A 19,815-nucleotide genomic window follows, 5' to 3' on the forward strand; every position below is an offset into this window, starting at 1 on the left:
CCAACCGTATAAATATGCAGGTGGCGTACAGATTGAAGACCTAGAGGACAATCTCCCTATGGAAGATTATGCTAAAAGAATAAGAAGATAGTTTTATGAATTAGTTTTATAATTCTGCTACGAACTCAATAATGTAATAAGCTTCCCTTGAAAAGGCATTTGATTATTTAATGAATTCTGTTAATCTGATGAAATAATCAATACAATTGATTTTATTCTCATGAACGTTACCTTTATAAATGTATTTGGATGTGATCTAAATGAAAAAAAAATAAGGTGCGATTTTTAAAGCATCCAATTTATACATTATTATCACTCGATTTTCTCAGTCACGAGTATAAAGTTTGGCCATGAAAATTCAGGATGTTACACCCTAGATATCGTAGTCGCTTCCAGCTCTGCAGCCTTAGCTCAGAGCTTAGCCCTCGCAGACTCAAGCCTTCGACCTGTGTCTTCGAGGTGTCCCTTTAATTCGAGGAAAGCATGTCGGGCAGTGAGAACCTTGGTGGGGCCCTAAGAAAGCAAGGGAGAGAACACAAGAGTCAACAATAGGGAAAGAAAAATGATAAGTATAAATGAAAAAGAACTGACACCATTACCTTGATTAACATCAATGCCACCCCACCTAGCAGGGGTTTGGGCTGCAGGGAAAACATTCACTACACCAAAATCCCTCTTTAGGAACAGTTGAAAACCGTTCCTAAACCATTTAAGAATGGTTTTCAACCATGGCTAATTAGGGCGTTGCAAAAAATTAGGGATGGTTAAAATCATCGCAAAATTTCAATTTCTAGCCCGAATTTTAATTTTTAGGAATGGTATTTTTTCTGCCAGTAATGGGTCACTCCTAGAAATACGATAGAAGAAACTAACAAACTCCCAAAGAGAACCAGTGGTATTATTTCGTAAGGCATCAACAAAAAGAATTGTAAGGCTATTCAACAACTATTCATACTTGAAATGAGTCTCGAGTTTTTTACTAGAAAAGATTACTCACAGTAGCAGCACGTTTTTCACTGAAATATTTGCATGAAACTGGTAATAAGAAGCTGAAAACCTCATGTGGTGCCATTTCAATGGTGGTTGGAGGCCAGATCATAGGCTGGCATGTGTTATCTACGCATGACATGAAGAAGTTTTTGTTTGTGGAAATGCTCAAGCATGAACTCATCAGTGGTAGCTTGTCTTCGCCCTGCCACATCTGTGGTAGTGGTATCTGAAGAGTTGGGTCCTGCACTGCTATCCTGTACAGCTAAAGATGCTCTGCAAAAAATAACATTACAAACAAGTTAAAGGGCATGAAACAGACATCTCAACAAACATGTCTAACCCAACTTTGCACTTTTGCTTTTGTGACTAAATGACAAGTTCATTTGTTTCAAGAGAATGAAAAACTAAAAATCTCATTGTTGAAGAAATAATTTGAACATTTCAAGAAGCAAAGGAAGTAGGTTTACATCCCTGACAACCAAGCTAGCTTCAAATATGTTTTCAGAGAGAGAAGATATGAATGAAAAGGAAAGAAAGGATAGAAGAGGTAAAATTGACATATGTTTTTCTTTTCTTTTTGAAGGGTTATATGATTGATATTAATTTCACGAACTAGAACATTTGTAGCATGATGCTTTTATTTTGTTTTTTTTTTTTTCTAAAAATTCCCCATGGAGATTTGTTTTCTTTTGAAACTTCTATCCCTACTGCCCCTTCTAGTGGCTTGCTTTTTCTTTTTTTTTTTTCTTTTCTAAAAATGCCCCGTGGAGCTTGTTGTTGGAATTTCGTCATTCGGTATCCATGAAATTTGTAGATTAATTATAATATTTTGGAGAATCCTAACCCTACTTGGTGGCTGATAAATAGATAGTTGAGAAAGAAAATAGGAACACTCCATGTCCAACAAAAGAGGGTCGATGCATATGATTTTATATCTGTGAGATTTTCAGGTATGGCATATACAAGAGGTCATTACATGTAATTAAAGTAAAGAAAAAATCCTTTAGACATAAACAACCCTTCCCTTTATTCATTTCTCATTGTTTTAATTTACCAAATAATGCTTGGACATATAGATGTTACATAGATTATTAATTACATGGAGGTGCTTCTTCATAGATGAAAATGTTGAGATGTGGAGCCACATCTGGGGGCCGCTCGACCAGTCGAGTGCCCTGCTCAACCGGTCGTGTGGCCCTACTCAACCAGTCGTGGACTGGCTTAATTCAAAGTCTAGTGAGTAGCAGTTTTGAGTTCCGAGGTGCTCAACCGGTCGAGGCCCATGCTCGACCAGTAGAGGGTTCGCTCGACCGGTCGAGCAGTTTGCTCCACTAGTCGAGGTTACGCAGATTCGTTTCTGGATTTAATGCGGACTGTGGAGTTTTGAGTCGGTTTTCACAGAGGTGCGAAAGGGAAGTTGCCTAAACTATAAATATGTGTCCCTAGGGCTTTTCTAATGTATGGAAAATAATTCTAAGGTGTGGGCAAAGGGTTTTCTCTGTACTTCCAAGGGAGAGGTTAGTATATTCCCACAATCTGATACTAGTTGTTTCTTGTGGTTTGTTTGGAATGCTTTGATTCTATTTCTAGTCTATATTTCTTCTTGTTTATCATTTGTGGGTGAGATCGGAGATTGGATCTCGGTTCACTGCGTTGTTGGCGTGCTGCGCAACAACTAGTATCAGAGCTATTAGTTTAGTTCTATTGGGAGTGATGGCAGAAGAAGGCAAGAATAAAATTGAAAAGTTTGATAGTTAAAACTTTACCTTCTGGAAGATGCAAATGGAGGATTATCTGTATCAGAAGGAACTTTATATTCCCCTAGGAGGAAAAGAGAAGAAACCAGAGAAGATGACAGATGATGAATAGTTTTTAGTGGATAGGAAGGCTTTAGGAACGATCCGACTCTCTTTGTCTAAGAACATCGCCTTCAATATATTCAAGATGAAAACTAGAAAAGAATTAATGGAAGCCCTAGCCACCAGGTATGAAAAACCCTCATTGTCCAACAAGGTTCATCTTATGAAACAACTATTCAACATGAAGATGTCAGATTGTGGGAGCATGGCTGAACATCTAAAAAAGTTCAATACAGTCACGAGCTAGTTGAAATCCATTGGCATTATTTTTTAGGATGAGGTCAGGGCGTTATTGATCTTATCCAGTTTGCCAGACAGTTGGGATGGTTTGGTGATTACTATGAGCAATTATTCAGGGTCGACAAAGCTGAAATTTGATGATGTAGCCGGTCTAATTCTCAGCGAAGAATCTAGAAGAAAGGCATCAGGAGTTTCAGGAGATTTGGGAAGTGCTCTAAATGTTGAAGGAAGATGAAGATCACTGAACAAAGGAGGCAATAAACAGGGACGTTCTAAGTCGAGGAAGAAGTCCAAGGGACCGAAGACAAAAACGGTTGTTGGCATTGCGGCAAGAAGGGGCACATGAAACGTGATTGCAGGGTGCTCAAGAAATAAGAAGGAAGCTCTTAAGGCAGGAAGGATTCAATGAATCTTTCTGAGGAGAGTGACACAGAGGTGTTAATCTTATCTCTTGATGCGAGGAATGAGTCTTGGGATATAGACTCGGGTGGTTTGTTTCATGCCACTTCATGTAAGGAAGTTCTACGTAATTATGTATCAGGTGACTTCGGGAGAGTCTACCTGGGTGATGATGAGCCGTGCAGTGTCATTGGAAAGGGAGATGTTCATGTAAATTAGAAAGAATGAACAATTTTGAAATTGAAGGATGTAAGACATGTACTGAATTTGAAATGGAATTTAATCTCAGTGGGGCAGTTGACTAATACCAATCATGTGACGACATTCACCAGTGATTCTTGAAAGATCACAAAAGGTGCGTTAGTGATATATTGAGGTAAGAAGGAAGGTACTTTGTATGTGACTTCATGATCGTATAGTTCACTCACAGTCACATCAACTGGAGTGAATGGGCAGTTATGGCATCAGAGGTTGGGAATATGAGTGAGAAGGGGATGAAAGTGCTATTGTCAAAAGGGAAGCTACCAGGGCTGAAGTCTATTGACTTGGAATTCTGCAAGGACTGCGTGTATGGCAATCAGAAGGGGGTAAGTTTCAAGAAGACAGGACGCGCTCCAAAGACGTATCTGTTGAAACTTGTACACACTGATGTGTGGGGACCGGCACAGGTATCGTCTCTTGGTGGTTCATGTTATTTTGTTTCCTTTATTGATGATGCTAGTAGAAATCTATGGATTTATTTCTTAAAGCACAAATTTGATGTGTTTGATGTATTTAAGAAGTGGAAAATAATAGTAGAAAATGAGACAGGTAAAACAGGAAAATGTCTCAGATCTGATAATGAGGGAGAATACTGTGATAAGAGATTTGAGGAGTATTGTGTAGCAAATGGAATCATACATCAGAAAATGATTCCAGGGACACCACAACAGAATGGTATGGCTGAGCGCATTAACAGGACCATCCTTGAGCACGCCAGGAGCATGAGGTTGCATGTAGGGTTGTCCAAGACCTTTTAAGCAGATGCTGTGAATACTGCCGCATATTTCATCAACAGAAGTCCCTCAACACTATTGGATGGTGGGCTACCAGAAGAAACATGGACTGGGAAAGAAGTGAACCTTGCACATCTCAAAGTGTTCGGTTACACTTCATATGTTCACATTGATGCAGAGCACAGAAACAAGATAGATGCGAAGTCTAGGAGTTGCAAGTTTATAGGCTACGGCAGCATGATTTTGGCTATAGGTTTTGAGATACAAAAAATAGGAAAATCATCAGAAGCAAGGATATAGTCTTCGATGAAAAGGTAATGCATAAGGACAGTGTATAGGAAAATAAGGTCGAGGAGAAAGAATTCATAGAGTTGGAAGAATTACCACACATAGGTGTTACAATGCTACGGGATGATCATGCATAGGAGCATTATGAGGCAGAGCCATAGACACCGGTTGTGAGGAGGTCTACTTAGGAGAAGAGACTCATGGTCCAATACTCACCCTCCTTACAACATCTACTGCTGACAGATAATGGTGAACTAGAGTGTTTTGAAGAGGCATTACAGTCAGATACACGGGTTAAGTGGGAGCAGGCCATGAATGATGAGATGGACTCTCTTGAGTCTAATCATACATGGGAGCTAGTCACTCTATCCAAGGATAAGAAAGCTCTTCATAACAAGTGGGTTTACAGACTGAAGGAGGAGCATGATGGTTTAAAAATATTGCATATCAGACCCCGATTACTGCCTGATTTTACGTATACGATAATGCCTAATATTATAATTTAATCGTGTTTTTGTTGCAGGATGTACTAAGGAGCTTTGATTGAAAAAGAGTATTAAAAGCATGGATTTAATGCTCAAGTAAAGAGCAAGGAATGGACTCCAAGGGACCGAGATCGATGGATATACATGCCAGAGATTCGAGAAAATTGAGAAACCGAAGCTTAAGTGGCCTGAAAGTTAGTCAGAATGCAAGATCACAGGGTTTCCACCATCCACTCGGCTCGAAACTTCATACATGGCCTGAGGACCATAAATTAATCGTACACGTCAAATTTCAGCCATTAGATCCTTGTGGAAGTGGCCCAACAGAGAGATCAGAGGATAATAACCATTAAGAAAGCATCTTGGACATCCTTGGGAGATCTGGACCCAAACTGAACTAATGGAAAGAGCACGAAAAACGGTGGATATTTGTCAAATTTCACTTCTTTTGGATGGTGCAATCAGAAGATACTGACGGCAGAAGATATAACAAAACAGAATGGCAAATCTGTAAATAGATGTGCCATGCATGGCTTATGTGAAGCCCATTATTTTTTTTAACGGTGAATGTTGTCCATACATTGGTTAAGCGTGTTGCACTCTCCCAGCCGACCGCCTCACGGAGGCTATAAAAAGAAGAGAGAGTGAGGGAGAGAAGAAAAGAGGGGCCGTGGGCAGCCGTGGAGGCAGGGAACGTGAGCAAAAAGAGGAGGCTTTGGGCTGGACGTTGAGCACAGTTGGAGCTGGACGTGGAGCAGGGAAAGAGATAGAAAGGAAAAGGTTTTCTTTTTTATTTTTGTTTAAAGGTAGCCACATTATGACGGGCTAATCCTCTTAGCTAGGGCTAAGAGGTGAAGCTTGTATTGAGATGGGAGACTCGATTTGTTGATTTAATTATTTAATTGTGAATTAAACTTGATTATGGTTTAATTATTAAGGGATGTTTGTAGTTTTTAATGGTCTATTGTGACTGAAATTACAATGGGTCTGAGATAGCTTTGAGCATGTTCCTTTCTTTTTATGTTTATGACGTCAGGAAGCCCTGTTGTTCACCATCGTCTCATGGGCATGGTTGGATGATGGTACCCTTCCTAACTTTCATGCACTATTGATTGGTTGGTAATTAGTTTAATCCTGTTGTTTGCTTTGTCTCCTGGGCATGGTTAGATGATGGAATCCATTCTAATTCATATACCTTCATCTCTTGAAAACCAGATCAAGTAAGTTCAGTTTAAATTCAATAATTCTTGATGCAGGCATAAGATCTCCCTGATCTCTACAAGTGGATCCTCTGAATCCCTAGTTTCCTTCCTCTAAATTCCTTAAGTTTTCGATAATTATTCCACCATTATTCATTAAATTCTATTTGATTGAGATTACATCTTTTGCTAGTTCTAGATCTAGTTAGTTCCAAATCACGTACAAGTTTCAGTCCCTGTGGATTCGACCTCGGTCTTACCGAGTTTATTACTACATCACAACCCTATGCTTGGGAAGTGAACCATGGTTTAAAACGGTACAAGGCTAAACTGGTTGTGAAAGGGTTTCCACAAAAGGCAGGTATCGATTTTGCTGAAATATTTTCACCTGTGGTGAAAATGTTTACGATTCGCATGGTCTTGAGTATAGTAGCTAGAGAGGACTTATATCTAGAACAGCTAGATGTTAAGACAACTTTTCTTCATGGGGACCTTGAAGAAGAGATATATATACATCCGACAGGATACGTGTCACCGGAATGGAGAACAAAGTGTGCAGACTGAAGAAGAGTCTATATGGCCTGAAGTAGGCCCCGATGCAGTGGTACAAGAAGTTCGGCAGCTTCATGTCGGGAAACGATTTTAGGAGATGTCATGTAGACCACTGTTGTTATTTGAAGAAGTTTGATACACTGTACATCATCCTTCTTCTATACGTTGATGATATGCTTGTGGCCGGTTCAAGCATGAACGACATTTGAGATCTTAAAAGACAACTGTCTAGAGAATTTGCCATGAAGGATTTAGGAGCTGTAAAATAAATCCTAGGCATGAGGATAAAGTGTGACAGGAAAAATAAGAAACTGGTTTTGTTACAGGCAGAGTACATAGTCAAAGTACTTGATCGATTCAATATGGGAGGTGCTAAGCTGGTTAGCACTTCATTAGCCAACCACTTCAAGCTATCTAAGGAGCAAGGTGCAAAGATGCAGGAGGAACGAGATGACATGGCTAAAGTCCCATATGCGTCAGCTATAGGGAGTCTCATGTATGCTATGGTGAGCACGGGACTAGACATTGCTCAAGTAGTGGGAGTTGTTAGCAGGTTCATGAACAACCTCGAGAAGGAATATTGAGAAGCAATGAAGTAAATTCTTAGATACTTGGTAGGTACTAAGGATGTAGGGCTGTACTATGGTGGATCAAAAATTAAGCTATAAGGCTACATAAATTCAGATTTGGTAGGAGATATCGACAGCAGAAGAAACACCATAGGTAATATCTTTACTCTAAGTAGTGTTGTAGTCAGTTGGGTCTCTCAGTTATAGAAGATAATATCTATCAGTACGACACAAGCAGAATATGTTGCGGCTACAGAAGCATGCAAGGAGATGGTGTGGATGCAAGGTTTCATGGAAGAGTTGGATAAGAAGCAAGTAGATTGCAAGCTATACAGTGACAGTCAGAGTGCAATACACTTGGCTAAGAATTTAGCCTTTCATTCAAGAACCAAGCATATTGACATTAGATATCACTTCATACGTTCGATACTGGAAGATGGATCGATTACTCTGGAGAAGATTCATACAAGTGAGAATCTTGCGGATACGTTGACCAAGGTGGTCACGCGGGAGAAGTTGAAGCTTTGTTTAGCTTTAATTGGTCTTCAGGCTTGAAGACGGGGAGGTGGTGCACTCTGAATGAAGAAGACAACGATTTATGGCAATGTGTCTCCAAGTGGGAGATTGTTGAGATGTGGAGCTACATCTGGGGGCCGCTCTACCAGTCAAGTGCCCTGCTCGACCGGTCGAGTGGCCCTACTCGACCAGCCGTGGATTAACTCAACTCAAAGTCCAGCGAGCATCAGCTTTGGGTTTTGAGGTGATCGGTCGAGGCCCATGCTCGACCAGTCGAGGTTACACAGATTCGTTTCTGGATTTGATGCAGACCACGATTTTTTAAGTCAGTTTTCGCATAAGTGCAAAAAGGAAGTTCCCTAAACTATAAATAGGTGTCCTTAGGGCTTTTCTAGGGTATGAGAAATAATTCTAAGGTGTGGGCAAAGGATTTTCTCTGTACTTCCAAGGGAGAGGTTAGTATATTGCCTTGTAATCTTCGTTTTTCTTCATAGTGGAAGTTTGCATCTGTGGTTTTTTACCCTTGTTGGGGTTTTTTCACATATATCTTGTCTTGTAGTTTGTTTGGAATGCTTTGATTCTGTTTCTAGTCTATATTCTTCTTGTTTATCGTTTGTGGGTGAGACCAGAGATTGGATCTCGGTTCACTGTGTTGTTAGCGTGCTGTGCAATAGAAAATGCAAAGGGAAGTAATCTTACTCATGCAAAAAAGCATTCATTGCCTATGAATGTGTGTTCATTGAGGTCTATTTGGTAAAATCCAAAATTTTGCCATCAACATTTGAAAAAAAAAAGAGAATAATTGAAAGTGTGCATGGAATCATCCACTAATACGAAGTGACAATATCTTGGGGACATGTATTTCTACAATGTTCCTACAAGCATTAAAGTAAATCAAAGCAGAGACATGTGACAGGTTTTTCATTGAAATAAAATCAGCACAAAAAATAAAATAACACCAATAGTCTAGAGAATTTATCAAGATATGGAAAGTTTCACTCAGTTCACAATCAGAAAATTCACTCGAACAGTTTTGCAGGAGCATGATACCAAAATGAGGGAGCATCAATATGAATCGGAAAGACTACATTCTCAATTGATGAAAATAACAGATTGATGGGCATGTTACATGAATATAGCATTGTTGTATGATCCATGGTTACATGAATATAGCATTGTTGTATGATCCATGGTTAAAAGTGGAGAAGCTTACCTCGAAAACAATTTCAAATGATCCATGCCCTACAACATGCTCAGCCATGTAGCTTATTGTCTGCCATCAAAATGAGTAAGGTTTATCAGATAAACCATGTGCAATTAATAAAAACATCTGATACATGATGATAACACTACCAGATACTAAAGGTAATAAATGGAAACATACATAATGACATTTATCGCTCATCAAGCACGAAAAAAAGATGTGGTAATCTATATTTCCACATACTAATGCTAGTGAACATGAAAATTCCTAAAATAATAATGTAACAACTCGTAGAAATAAAAGCAAATCCTCTTTGCACTACACACTTTCCAATTCTTCAACACTTCATTCGACTTAAAAAGATTTTAACTCCTAGTGATTACCTGCTTTGGTTGGCCATTTCTACCCCCAATAGTTGTCATGATTATATGACCTGTCTCTGTGCCATTTCCATCGACCATAGCAGTTTCCATTTCCTAGAAGAAAAATTCACATTTCATAGAGAAGGCTAATATGCTATCAAGCAGAGAGAAGATTATATTAAAACCTACCTTGTCATCCCTTATCTTCATATCATTCATTTCTTCAGGCAACCTATCCATGCTGATAGCATTTCCACTTGTGTTTCTCAATCCAGTCACAGGCACCACACTAGCTGATGCCATTTGCTGCAAATGGGGAACCAAACAGATCTAGTTCCAGTACATTGTAGAATCACCTTGTTTGGATGTTTTTACCTATCAGTCAGGCTGTTTAACTTCTAAAATTGGTTAGGTTAAGATCTTTTGAAAAATGACCTGGAAAAAATAGAAACACGATTGTTATTGAACAAGATCTGAATGACTGTGTAACCTAGAGAAATTCCTCAAAATAGACAGAATCAAATATCAACAAGACCTCAACATACTGAAAACAGCCAAATGTGCACAACATGACTAAACATTTGATAGGATGGAAACATAACCATATGAAATCTTGTTCATTTCACACAGTAAAACGAGTGTCATGAGGCCTGTTTAAAACATTGAGAATCATAAATAATCCATGATAGGCATTCACGACACAACATGCGTTGGGATTTTTTTCCTATTTGCAAGACAGTTTCAACCCCTAAACAAAAAATGCATTGTATAGATATCCAAATCTATACATTAGACAACATTACAACAAATTCATGAAGGAAGAATACATTTATTCTATGAATTTCTTACTTCATAACAAAGGCGCTTTCCACAAATTCAGATATTTGTTAATAATTATCACTATAGGAATTCAGTCTTCTTCAATTTTGTCTCCACAGAGACTTTGCAGACTAAACCATACCCTGCCCGACTAGTGAAATCATGAAGAAATTTGTACAATTAAATAGTAGAAAGAATTACAAAGAAATACCAAATGCAAAGAATTACAAAGAAATACCAAACGCCATTAAATTATCTTTACTGAGAATAAGTAGAATGTTATCCTTAAGTATGAGATGAAGAATAAAGAGTTCTGGTTTTAACTTTTTAAGGGGAAAAAGTCCCCTTGAGACAAGTGACAACTGTTTCTTTTTCCTTTTGAGAATGAAATTTTTTTTTATAAGGAGAAACTTATCAAATCATTCATCCAATTACAGATCCAATAAGGTTGATCAAGGAAAATGATTAAAAACAACCATGATCACGCACTCTAAAAGCCGTACCTTCAAACAACATTGTCCTGTTCCTACCCACTTTGACATTGACATGTTAACGGCAGGCACCTGCCATTTGAACTTCCATTTGTTTTTAATCAAATCGTACACCTCTGCCTCTGATAATGTGCGTCCTAGGTGATCATTGAAGGAACTGCACAAACATATTGCACTCAAGAGTTAAGAACAATACAGGCCATTACAAAGTAAGAAAAAAAGTCATAGGCAAGGAAATTGTATAGCTACTTTATGAGTTTATATTCTGCTCTCAGCTAAAAATAAATAGACTGACTAAATTCAGTAATAAAGTTGCTACATGAAGAAAGGATGACGAAGTCATGCAACAGTTGATCCATGGTTTAAGCATCGATTGATTTGGTTAGAAGCACATAATTTATACAAAATTATTGCAAGAATATAATTGATTAAAACAAGATGATACCACTCTTGCTAGTTTTCGTAAGTTTGGATCTCTATCTAAAGGTGCAAAACCAAGGACTCCTGATTTGAGGAAGGTGTGACTTAGAAATGCTTATGAACATGTTTTAATGCATTTAGCAGGGTTTTGGGACCCTTTTTAACTGAAAATCAGGCATATCATCCAATGCATACCATGCCCAATGTTTAATTCTTGCTCAGCATTTCACAACACATGCATGGATAGTAGTCTAATGACAAGGGCTGATGAGTTTTGCCCAAATTTCCACCACACGTCATCATGTTAAACTTAGTTAATTGGGTCTAGCTATGGATGGGCCACCAAAAACATGTAGGACAATTTCAACCATCAAAGCAATGGTTCACAAGTAAATTGACAAGGTTTCATTTGAAACGTCCATTAGTTTCATTTTGACCAGCAATCCATCAACAGAGTATATATGATGGAAATAGTAGGGCCTAGAAAGGTCCAAACCTGAATTTAGAGCTAGGGTATATCAGGCTGGCTAAATTCAAAATTTCTCATTTACTTGGCCGGGGTCACGCCTAATGCCAGCCCTCACATGAGCTCCATTGAGTGGATGTTCAAATTGCTGAGGATGTGGAGTGGCAAGGAGTCAAGGACATCCATGTGTTCGTGCCGGCATGTTTTTATCATGCTCCCTCATACTTAGAGCATTCTGAAGTCATGTTTTTAGCAGGCATATATGCTTATACGTGCATGATGAATATGCAAAAAAGTCAATATATATATATATATATATATATATATATATATATAGAGAGAGAGAGAGATGAGAGTATATCCATTGCACTGAAAATGTCACCTGGAACAAAGAAGATGAATGAGTTTTGGACCACATAACATCATCACAAAATAAAAGAACAGAAGGGTTCAAAGAAGACACAGTTCCCAAATTCAGCTGGAAACAACTCCCAAGGCAATTTTTTTCAATACGTAGTCCTTAGGATTGTTGAGATGTGGAGCTACATCTGGGGGCCGCTCGACCAGTCGAGTGTCAAGGACTGGCTCGACTCAAAGTCCAGCGAGCATCAGGTTTTGGGTTCCGAGGGGCTCGACCGGTCGTGGCTCATGCTTGACTGGTCGAGGGTCCGCTCGACCAGTCAAGCAGCTTGGTCGACCAGTCAAGGTTATGCAGATTCGTTTTCTGATTTGATGTGGACTGTGGATTTTTGAGTCAATTTTCACAGAGGTGCGTAAGGGAAGTTGCCTAAACTATAAATAGGTGTCCCTAGGGCTTTTCTAGGGTATGAGAAATAATTCTAAGGTGTGGGCAAAGGGTTTTCTCTGTACTTCCAAAGGAGAGGTTAGTATATTGTCTTGTAATCTTCGTTTTTCTTCATAGTGGAAGTTTGCATCCGTGGTTTTTTACCCTTGTTTGGGGTTTTTTCACGTATATTTTGTCTTGTGGTTTGTTTGGAATGTTTTGATTCTGTTCTTGTTTATCGTTTGTGGGTGAGACCGGAGATTGGATCTCAGTTCACTATGTTGTTGGCGTGCTGCGCAATAATTGGTATTAGAGCTATTGGTTTAGTTCTATTAGGAGTGATGATGGAAGAAGGGAAGACTATAATTGAGAAGTTTTATGGTTCAAACTTTGCCTTCTGGAAGATGCAGATGGAGGATTACCTGTATCAAAAGGACCTCTATATTCCTCTAGGAGGAAAAGAGAAGAAACTAAAAAAGATGACAGATAATGAATGGTTTTTATTGGATTGGAAGGCTTTATGAACGATCTAACTCTCTTTGTCTAAGAGCGTTGCGTTCAATATATCCAAGGTGAAAACCACAAAAGAATTAATGGAAGCCCTAGCCACCATGTATGAAAAACCCTCAACATCCAACAAGGTTCATCTTATGAAACAGCTATTCAACATGAAGATGTCAGATGGTGGAAGCATAACTGAACATCTAAACAAGTTCAATACAGTCACGAGCCAGTTGGAATCCGTTGGCATTATTTTTAAGGATGAGGTCAGGGCATTATTGATCTTGTCCAGTTTGCCAGACAGTTGGGATGGTTTGGTGATTGGTGTGAGCAATTCTTCAGGGTTGACAAAACTGAAATTTGATGATATGGCCGGTCTAATTCTCAGTGAAGAATCTAGAAGAAAGACATCAGGAATTTCATGGGATTCAGGGAATGCTCTAAACGTTGAAGGAAGAGGAAGATCGCTGAACAAATGAAGCAATAAACACGGACGTTCTAAGTCGAGGAAGAAGTCTAAGTGACTGAAAGATAAAGACGGGTGTTGATATTGCGGTAAGAAGGGGCACATGAAACGTGATTGTAGGGCGTTCAAGAAATAAGAAAGAAGCTCTCAAGGCGGGAAGGATTCACTGAATCTATCTGAGGAGAGCGACACAGAGGCGTTGATCTTGTCTCTTAATGCGAGGAATGAGTATTGGGTTATAGACTCAGGTGTTTTGTTTCATGCCACTTCATGCAAGAAAGTTCTACGTAATTATGTATCAGGTGACTTCGGGAGAGTCTACTTGGGTGATGATGAGCCGTGTAGTATCATTGGAAAGGGAGACGTTCATATAAATCAGAAATACAGAACAACTTTGAAATTAAAAGATGTCAGACATGTACTGAGTTTGAGACGAAATTTGATCTCAATGAGGCAGTTGGCCGATACCAGTTATGTGACGACATTCACCAGTGATTCTTGGAAGATCGCAAAAGATGCGTTAGTGATATCTCAAGGCAAGAAGGAAGATACCTTATACATGACTTCAAGATCATATAGTTCACTTGCAGTCGCATCAACTGGAGTGAATGGGCAGTTATGGCATCGGAGGTTAGGACATATAGTGAGAAAGGGATGAAAGTGCTATTGTCAAAAGGGAAGCTACCAGGGCTAAAGTGTATTGACTTAGAATTCTGTGAGGACTGCATGTATGATAAGCAGAAGAGGATAGTTTTAAGAAGATAGGACGCACTCCAAAGATGCATCTGTTAGAGCTTGTACACACTGATGTGTGGGGACTGGCACAGGTATCATCTCTTGGTGGTTCATGTTATTTTGTTTCCTTCATTGATGATGCAAGTAGAAAGCTGTGGATTTATTTCTTAAAGCACAAATCTGATGTGTTTGATGCATTTAAGAAGTGAAAAATAATAGTAAAAAATGAGACAAGTATAACAATAAAATGTTTTAGATCTGATAATGGGGGAGAATACTGTGATAAGAGATTTGACGAGTATTGTGTAACAAATGAAATCAAACATTAAAAAATGATTCTAGGGACACTACATCAGAATGGTGTGGCTGAGCGCATTAACAGGAGCATGCTTGAGCGCGCCAGGAGCATGATGTTATATGCAGGGTTACCCAAGACCTTTTTGGCAGATGCTGTGAATACTGCCGCATATCTCATCAATGGAAGTCCCTCAACACCATTGGATGGTAGGCTACTAGAAGAAACGTGGACTGGAAAAGAAATGAACCTTGCACATCTCAGAGTATTTGATTACACTTCATATGTTCACATTGATGCAGAGCACAGAAACAAGCTAGATGCAAAGTCCAAGAGGTGCATGTTTATAAGACACGGATAACATGATTTTGGCTATAGGTTTTGGGATGCAGAAAATAGGAAAATTATCAAAAGCAAGGATGTAGTCTTCAATGAAAAAGTGATGCATAAGGACAGTGTGTAGGAAAATAAGGCCGATGAGAAAGAATTCGTAGAGTTGGAAGAGTTACCAGACACAGGTGTTACAACGCTATAAGATGATCATGCATAGGAGCATTATGTGGCAGAGCCACAGACACCGGTTGTGAGGAGGTCCACTCGGGAGAGGAGACCCATGGTCCGATACTCACCCTCCTTAGATTATCTACTGCTGACAGATAATGGTGAACCAGAGTGTTTTGAAGATGCATTACAGTCAGATACACGGATTAAGTGGGAGCAAGCCATGGATGATGAGATGGACTCTCTTGAATCTAATTGTACATGGGAGCTAGTCACTCTACCTTAGGGTAAGAAAGCTCTTCATAATAAGTGAGTTTACAGACTGAAGAAGGACCACGATGGTTCGAAATGATACAAGGCTAGACTGGTTGTGAAAGGGTTTCAACAAAAGGCATGTTTCGATTTCACTGAAATATTTTCACCTATGGTGAAAATGTCTATGATTCACATGGTCTTGAGTATAGTGGCTACAGAGGACTTACATATAGAGTAGATAGTTTTTAAGACAACCTTTCTTCATGGGGACTTTGAAGAAGAGATATATATGCATCAGTCGATAGGATACGTGGCACTAGGAATGGAGAATAAAGTGTACAAACTGAAGAAGAGTTTATATGGCCTGAAGCAGGCCCCGAGGCAGTGGTATAAGAAGTTCGATAGCTTCATGTTGGAAAATAGTTTTAGGAGATGTCATGCAGACCACTTTTGTTATTTGAAGGAGTTTGATATATCGTACATCATCCTTCTTCTGTATGTTGATGATATACTTGTGGCCGGTTCAAGCATGAAGGACATCTCAGATCTCAAAAGACAACTGTCTAGAGAATTTGCCATGAAGGATTTAGGAGCTGTAAAATAAATCCTAGGCATGAGGATAAAGCATGACAAGGAAAACAAGAAACTGGTTTTGTCACAAACAGAGTACATAACCAAGGTACTTGATCGATTTAATATGGGTGGTGCTAAGTTGGTTAGCACTCCATTAACTAACCACTTCAACCTATCTAAGGAGCAAGGTGCAAAGACGCAGGAGGAACGAGACTACACAGCTAAAGTCCCATACGCGTCAGCTATAGGGAGTCTCATGTATGCTATGGTGAGTACGAGGCCAGACATTGCTCAAGCAGTGGGAGTTATTAGCAAGTTCATGAACAACCCCGGGAAGGAACATTGGAAAGCTATGTAGTGGATCCTTAGATACCTGGTAGGTACTATGGATATAGGGCTGTGCTATAGTTGATCAGAAATCAAACTACAAGGTTATGTAGATTCAGATTTGACAGGAGATCAATAGCAGAAGAAGAACTGCAGGTTATGTCTTTACTCTGGGTAGTGTTGCAGTCAGTTGGGTCTCTTAGTTACAGAAGATAGTATCTATCAGTATGACGGAAGCAGAATATGTTGCGGCTACAGAAGCATGCAAAGTGATGGTGTGGATGTAAAGTTTCATGTAAGAGTTGCGTAAGAAGCAAGTAGATTATAAGTTGTATAGTGACAGTAGCAGTGTAATACACTTGGCTAAGAATTCAGTCTTTCATTCAAGGACCAAGCATATTGATATCAGATATCACTTCATACATTCGTTATTGGAAGATGGATCGATTGCTCTAGAGAAGATTCATATAAGTGAGAATCCTGCAGATATGCTGACTAAGGTGGTCAAACGGGAGAAGCTGAAGCTTTGTTCAGCTTTGATTGGTCTTCAGGCTTGAAGTGGGGATGTGGTGTTCTCTGGATGTAGAAGACGAAGGTTTATGGCGATGTGTCTCCAAGTGGGAGATTGTTGAGATGTGGAGCCATATCTGGGGGCCGCTCGACCAGTCGAGTGGGTTGCTCGATGTTGAGACTCAAATATTGCATAATTTTTCTCATTTATATCTTAGTTTTATGAACAAGGTGCTCAACTGGTCGTGGCTCATGCTTGACCAGTCGAGGGTCCGCTCGACTAGTCGAGCAGCCTGCTCGACTAGTCGAGGTTATGCAGATTCATTTCCGGATTTGATGCGAGTTGCAGATTTTTGAGTCAATTTTTGAAGAGGTGCGACAGGAAAGTTGCTTAAACTATAAATAGGTGTCCCTAGGGCTTTTCTAGGGTATGGGAAATAATTCTAAGGTGTGGGTAAAGAATTTTCTTTGTACTTGCAAAGGAGAGGTTAGTTTATTGCCTTGTAATTTTCATTTTTCTTCACAGTGAAAGTTTGCATCTGTGGTTTTTTACCCTTGTTTGGGGTTTTCCACATATATCTTGTCTTGTGGTTTGTTTGGATTGCTTTGATTCTGTTTCTAGTCTATATTTCTTCTTATTTATTGTTTGTAGGTGAGACCGGAGATTGGATCTCGGTTCATTGTGTTGTTAGCGTGCTGCGCAACAAGGATGTCATCTACTTGCACAAGATTCTTTACAATCAGCGCCCATGCCTCCATTTGATGTGCCTCGTTGTTGGCTAACAATGCCTTAAAAATCCCCTCAATAGGTCAATCCTAACCTTTCAATGGCTGGCCTATGGATACATGAACAATCCATACAACAGAGTTGATGATGATTGTGATGATGAATCCATCCCGCCAGGTTTGTCATTTCATGCTCTGTTAACCAATGCCTTACACATGATCACAAATCTGCAATATTCCCTAGTATAATTTCAAAAATCTCCAACTCTTTCTGCCAGCTAAAACATCCCTCCCTAAACACTCCAATAAAGAGAGATTGAGTTAAAACATGATTTTGCATAACTATTGCAAACAGGATTTTCAGGGTTGATAACCTTCATCAGAGTTTAGGCTCTCTCTAGTAGATTCATAATATGAAAATAGTTGGAATCTGGGTATCATCTTTTCATCACACCTGATGATACAATTATCAACAACCATAAAGGTATTGCATTTTTCTACTACTGTCTTTACATGAAACCCTGAAGAGTTCAATCCTAGCGATCAATAAATCTGGCACTTTTACAAAAAAAAATTGGGGCTAGGTATTCAGAAATTGATGGCAAAATGTTAGGATCGAGCTCGAATTCCACCGGTTTGAGATGGATAAGAGCCCATGAATCAAAACCCTAGGGGGGAGAGAGAGAGAGAGAGAGAGAGAGAGAGAGAGAGAGAGGGTTACGATACCGGAATCACGACAATGGGAGAGGGGATCTCGACCGCGAGAGGCGCCGTTCGCACAAAAGAGAGGAGCAGCTGCAAAATCGAAGCTTTAGTCTTGTAAAGTCGCCTTTAAAAGTGTTGGGGAAAAATAGTACAAGTCTAGAGACTCGCCTATGGAATGGACCAACTCTACAGACATGGCCCGGGCTCATGAGGCAACAAGCTTGACCGAGGCACGTATGCCCAAAGCCTAAAGGAGAGACTTAGCTCGAATCTCAAGGAACCAATCCAGACCGAGGCTTATAAAGTCCTGAACCATAAGGCAGGGAATCTTTGAGGTGCATGAAGTTGACTCAACAAACGAGGCAACAACATCCAAATAGGCCAACTAAGGATCAATGCTCGGAAGCCACACGATCGGCCATAAAACAGACCTACCCTTGGGTTGGTTACAGAGTCATCTATCGGATTAAAAAGTCGCGCTGATTATGGATTGCCCTCGTCTCATCCAACAGAAGGCAAGTAGCTCAACCTTCTATAGCCAGTCGAGACTCACTTATCAATAGAGTCAGACAGGCCCGATTAAATCGGTAAAATCTACGAAGAAAGGGAGAAACGGTGTAAAGTGAAACACCTTCTCAAAAATCCAGGAAGAAGATCCCTGATCCCGAGGATCTCGGGATCAGCTACAGTCCTAAATTGGATTGGCATTGAATCTCCAAAATATCAGGAAAGAATCCTAGGATGATGGGATCCTCCTCCTCCTATAAATATAAGAGACTTCAAGGGTAAAAGGTATGCAGAAACTCTCTCTGAAACCCTTCAATATGATCTTAGTCCTGACTTTTGACATCGGAGGGTCCCTGGCCTTAGCCAGGGTCTCCGTTGTCTTCTTCCTGTGCAGGTAAAGGATCTAAGGAGGGCGCACCATATTTTTGCATTAACAGTTTGGCGCCGTCTGTGGGAAGCGATACGAAAAGTCATTTTCCCAGCTCTATTAAAAAGCTTTAAATAAACCGCCATGGCAAGAACACAGAGAGCCGCTTAAGAGGAACCTGAAGAAGTTCCAGTTACGGGACCCCAGGCGACTGATGGAGCCCAAAGATGGCCAGAGCAACAGGAGAATCACCAGGGCTCTGTAGCCTGCCAAGCGACCTCTAGCTCATCCAGATGCTCCCAGAGGAACCGAGGGAACGGAAGACTGAAAAGAGAGGTTCAAGAAATCTGGAATGATATGAAATATATGAAGCAAATCCTTGAACAGTTGCAGCCCCATCCGACGTAAGCCCCTGATTAGGAAAATGCTCGGCAGCATGTTACCCGACAACCCATCAACCCTCAATCAACTATTCTACCGGTTGCTCCTCAGCCGACTCAGCATGCAGTGCCAGTTGAACCCGATCCATCTCATGTCTCAGAAGTGGTCCAGCTACTAGCCTCGGATCTACGACACGAAATCGACCGTAGAAGGTGAGACAAACCTCCGGTCGAGGGAACAACCGACAGTCAAGAACCTTGGAAAGTTGAGATCCAAGATTTGCGAAAGTAATTCTTAGATTTTAAATAGAGTCACCCAGCCGGCTAGG

At 40.0% G+C, this 19,815-nt stretch overlaps 1 protein-coding gene across 1 annotated transcript; it reads right to left on the minus strand.

The window, feature by feature from the left end:
- Positions 1–880: 880 nt before the first annotated feature.
- On the minus strand, positions 881–18,365 carry LOC131244435 (shaggy-related protein kinase NtK-1-like). Its single transcript, XM_058244037.1, has 6 exons — positions 18,254–18,365; positions 10,981–11,125; positions 9,848–10,093; positions 9,680–9,772; positions 9,256–9,365; positions 881–1,263 (listed from the first exon to the last, which is right to left on the minus strand). Exons 3-6 carry the CDS (start codon positions 9,959–9,961, stop codon positions 1,113–1,115), a joined length of 468 nt encoding a protein of 155 aa, XP_058100020.1. The 5' UTR covers positions 9,962–10,093; positions 10,981–11,125; positions 18,254–18,365; the 3' UTR covers positions 881–1,112.
- Positions 18,366–19,815: the final 1,450 nt, after the last annotated feature.

This window comes from Magnolia sinica, chromosome 4 (assembly GCF_029962835.1).
Source record: "Magnolia sinica isolate HGM2019 chromosome 4, MsV1, whole genome shotgun sequence".
NCBI lineage: Eukaryota > Viridiplantae > Streptophyta > Magnoliopsida > Magnoliales > Magnoliaceae > Magnolia > Magnolia sinica.

What these genes read in the sequence shown, in the direction of transcription:
- LOC131244435 (XM_058244037.1), bottom strand. Translation starts at nt 9,961, where the DNA reads ATGGCATCAGCTAGTGTGGTGCCTGTGACTGGATTGAGAAACACAAGT. An exon ending in TGAAGATAAGGGATGACAAG is followed by an intron (nt 9,773 to 9,847) that starts GTAGGTTTTAAT and finishes TTTTTCTTCTAG; the next exon opens with GAAATGGAAACTGCTATGGT. An exon ending in GAAATGGCCAACCAAAGCAG is followed by an intron (nt 9,366 to 9,679) that starts GTAATCACTAGG and finishes TTTTGATGGCAG; the next exon opens with ACAATAAGCTACATGGCTGA.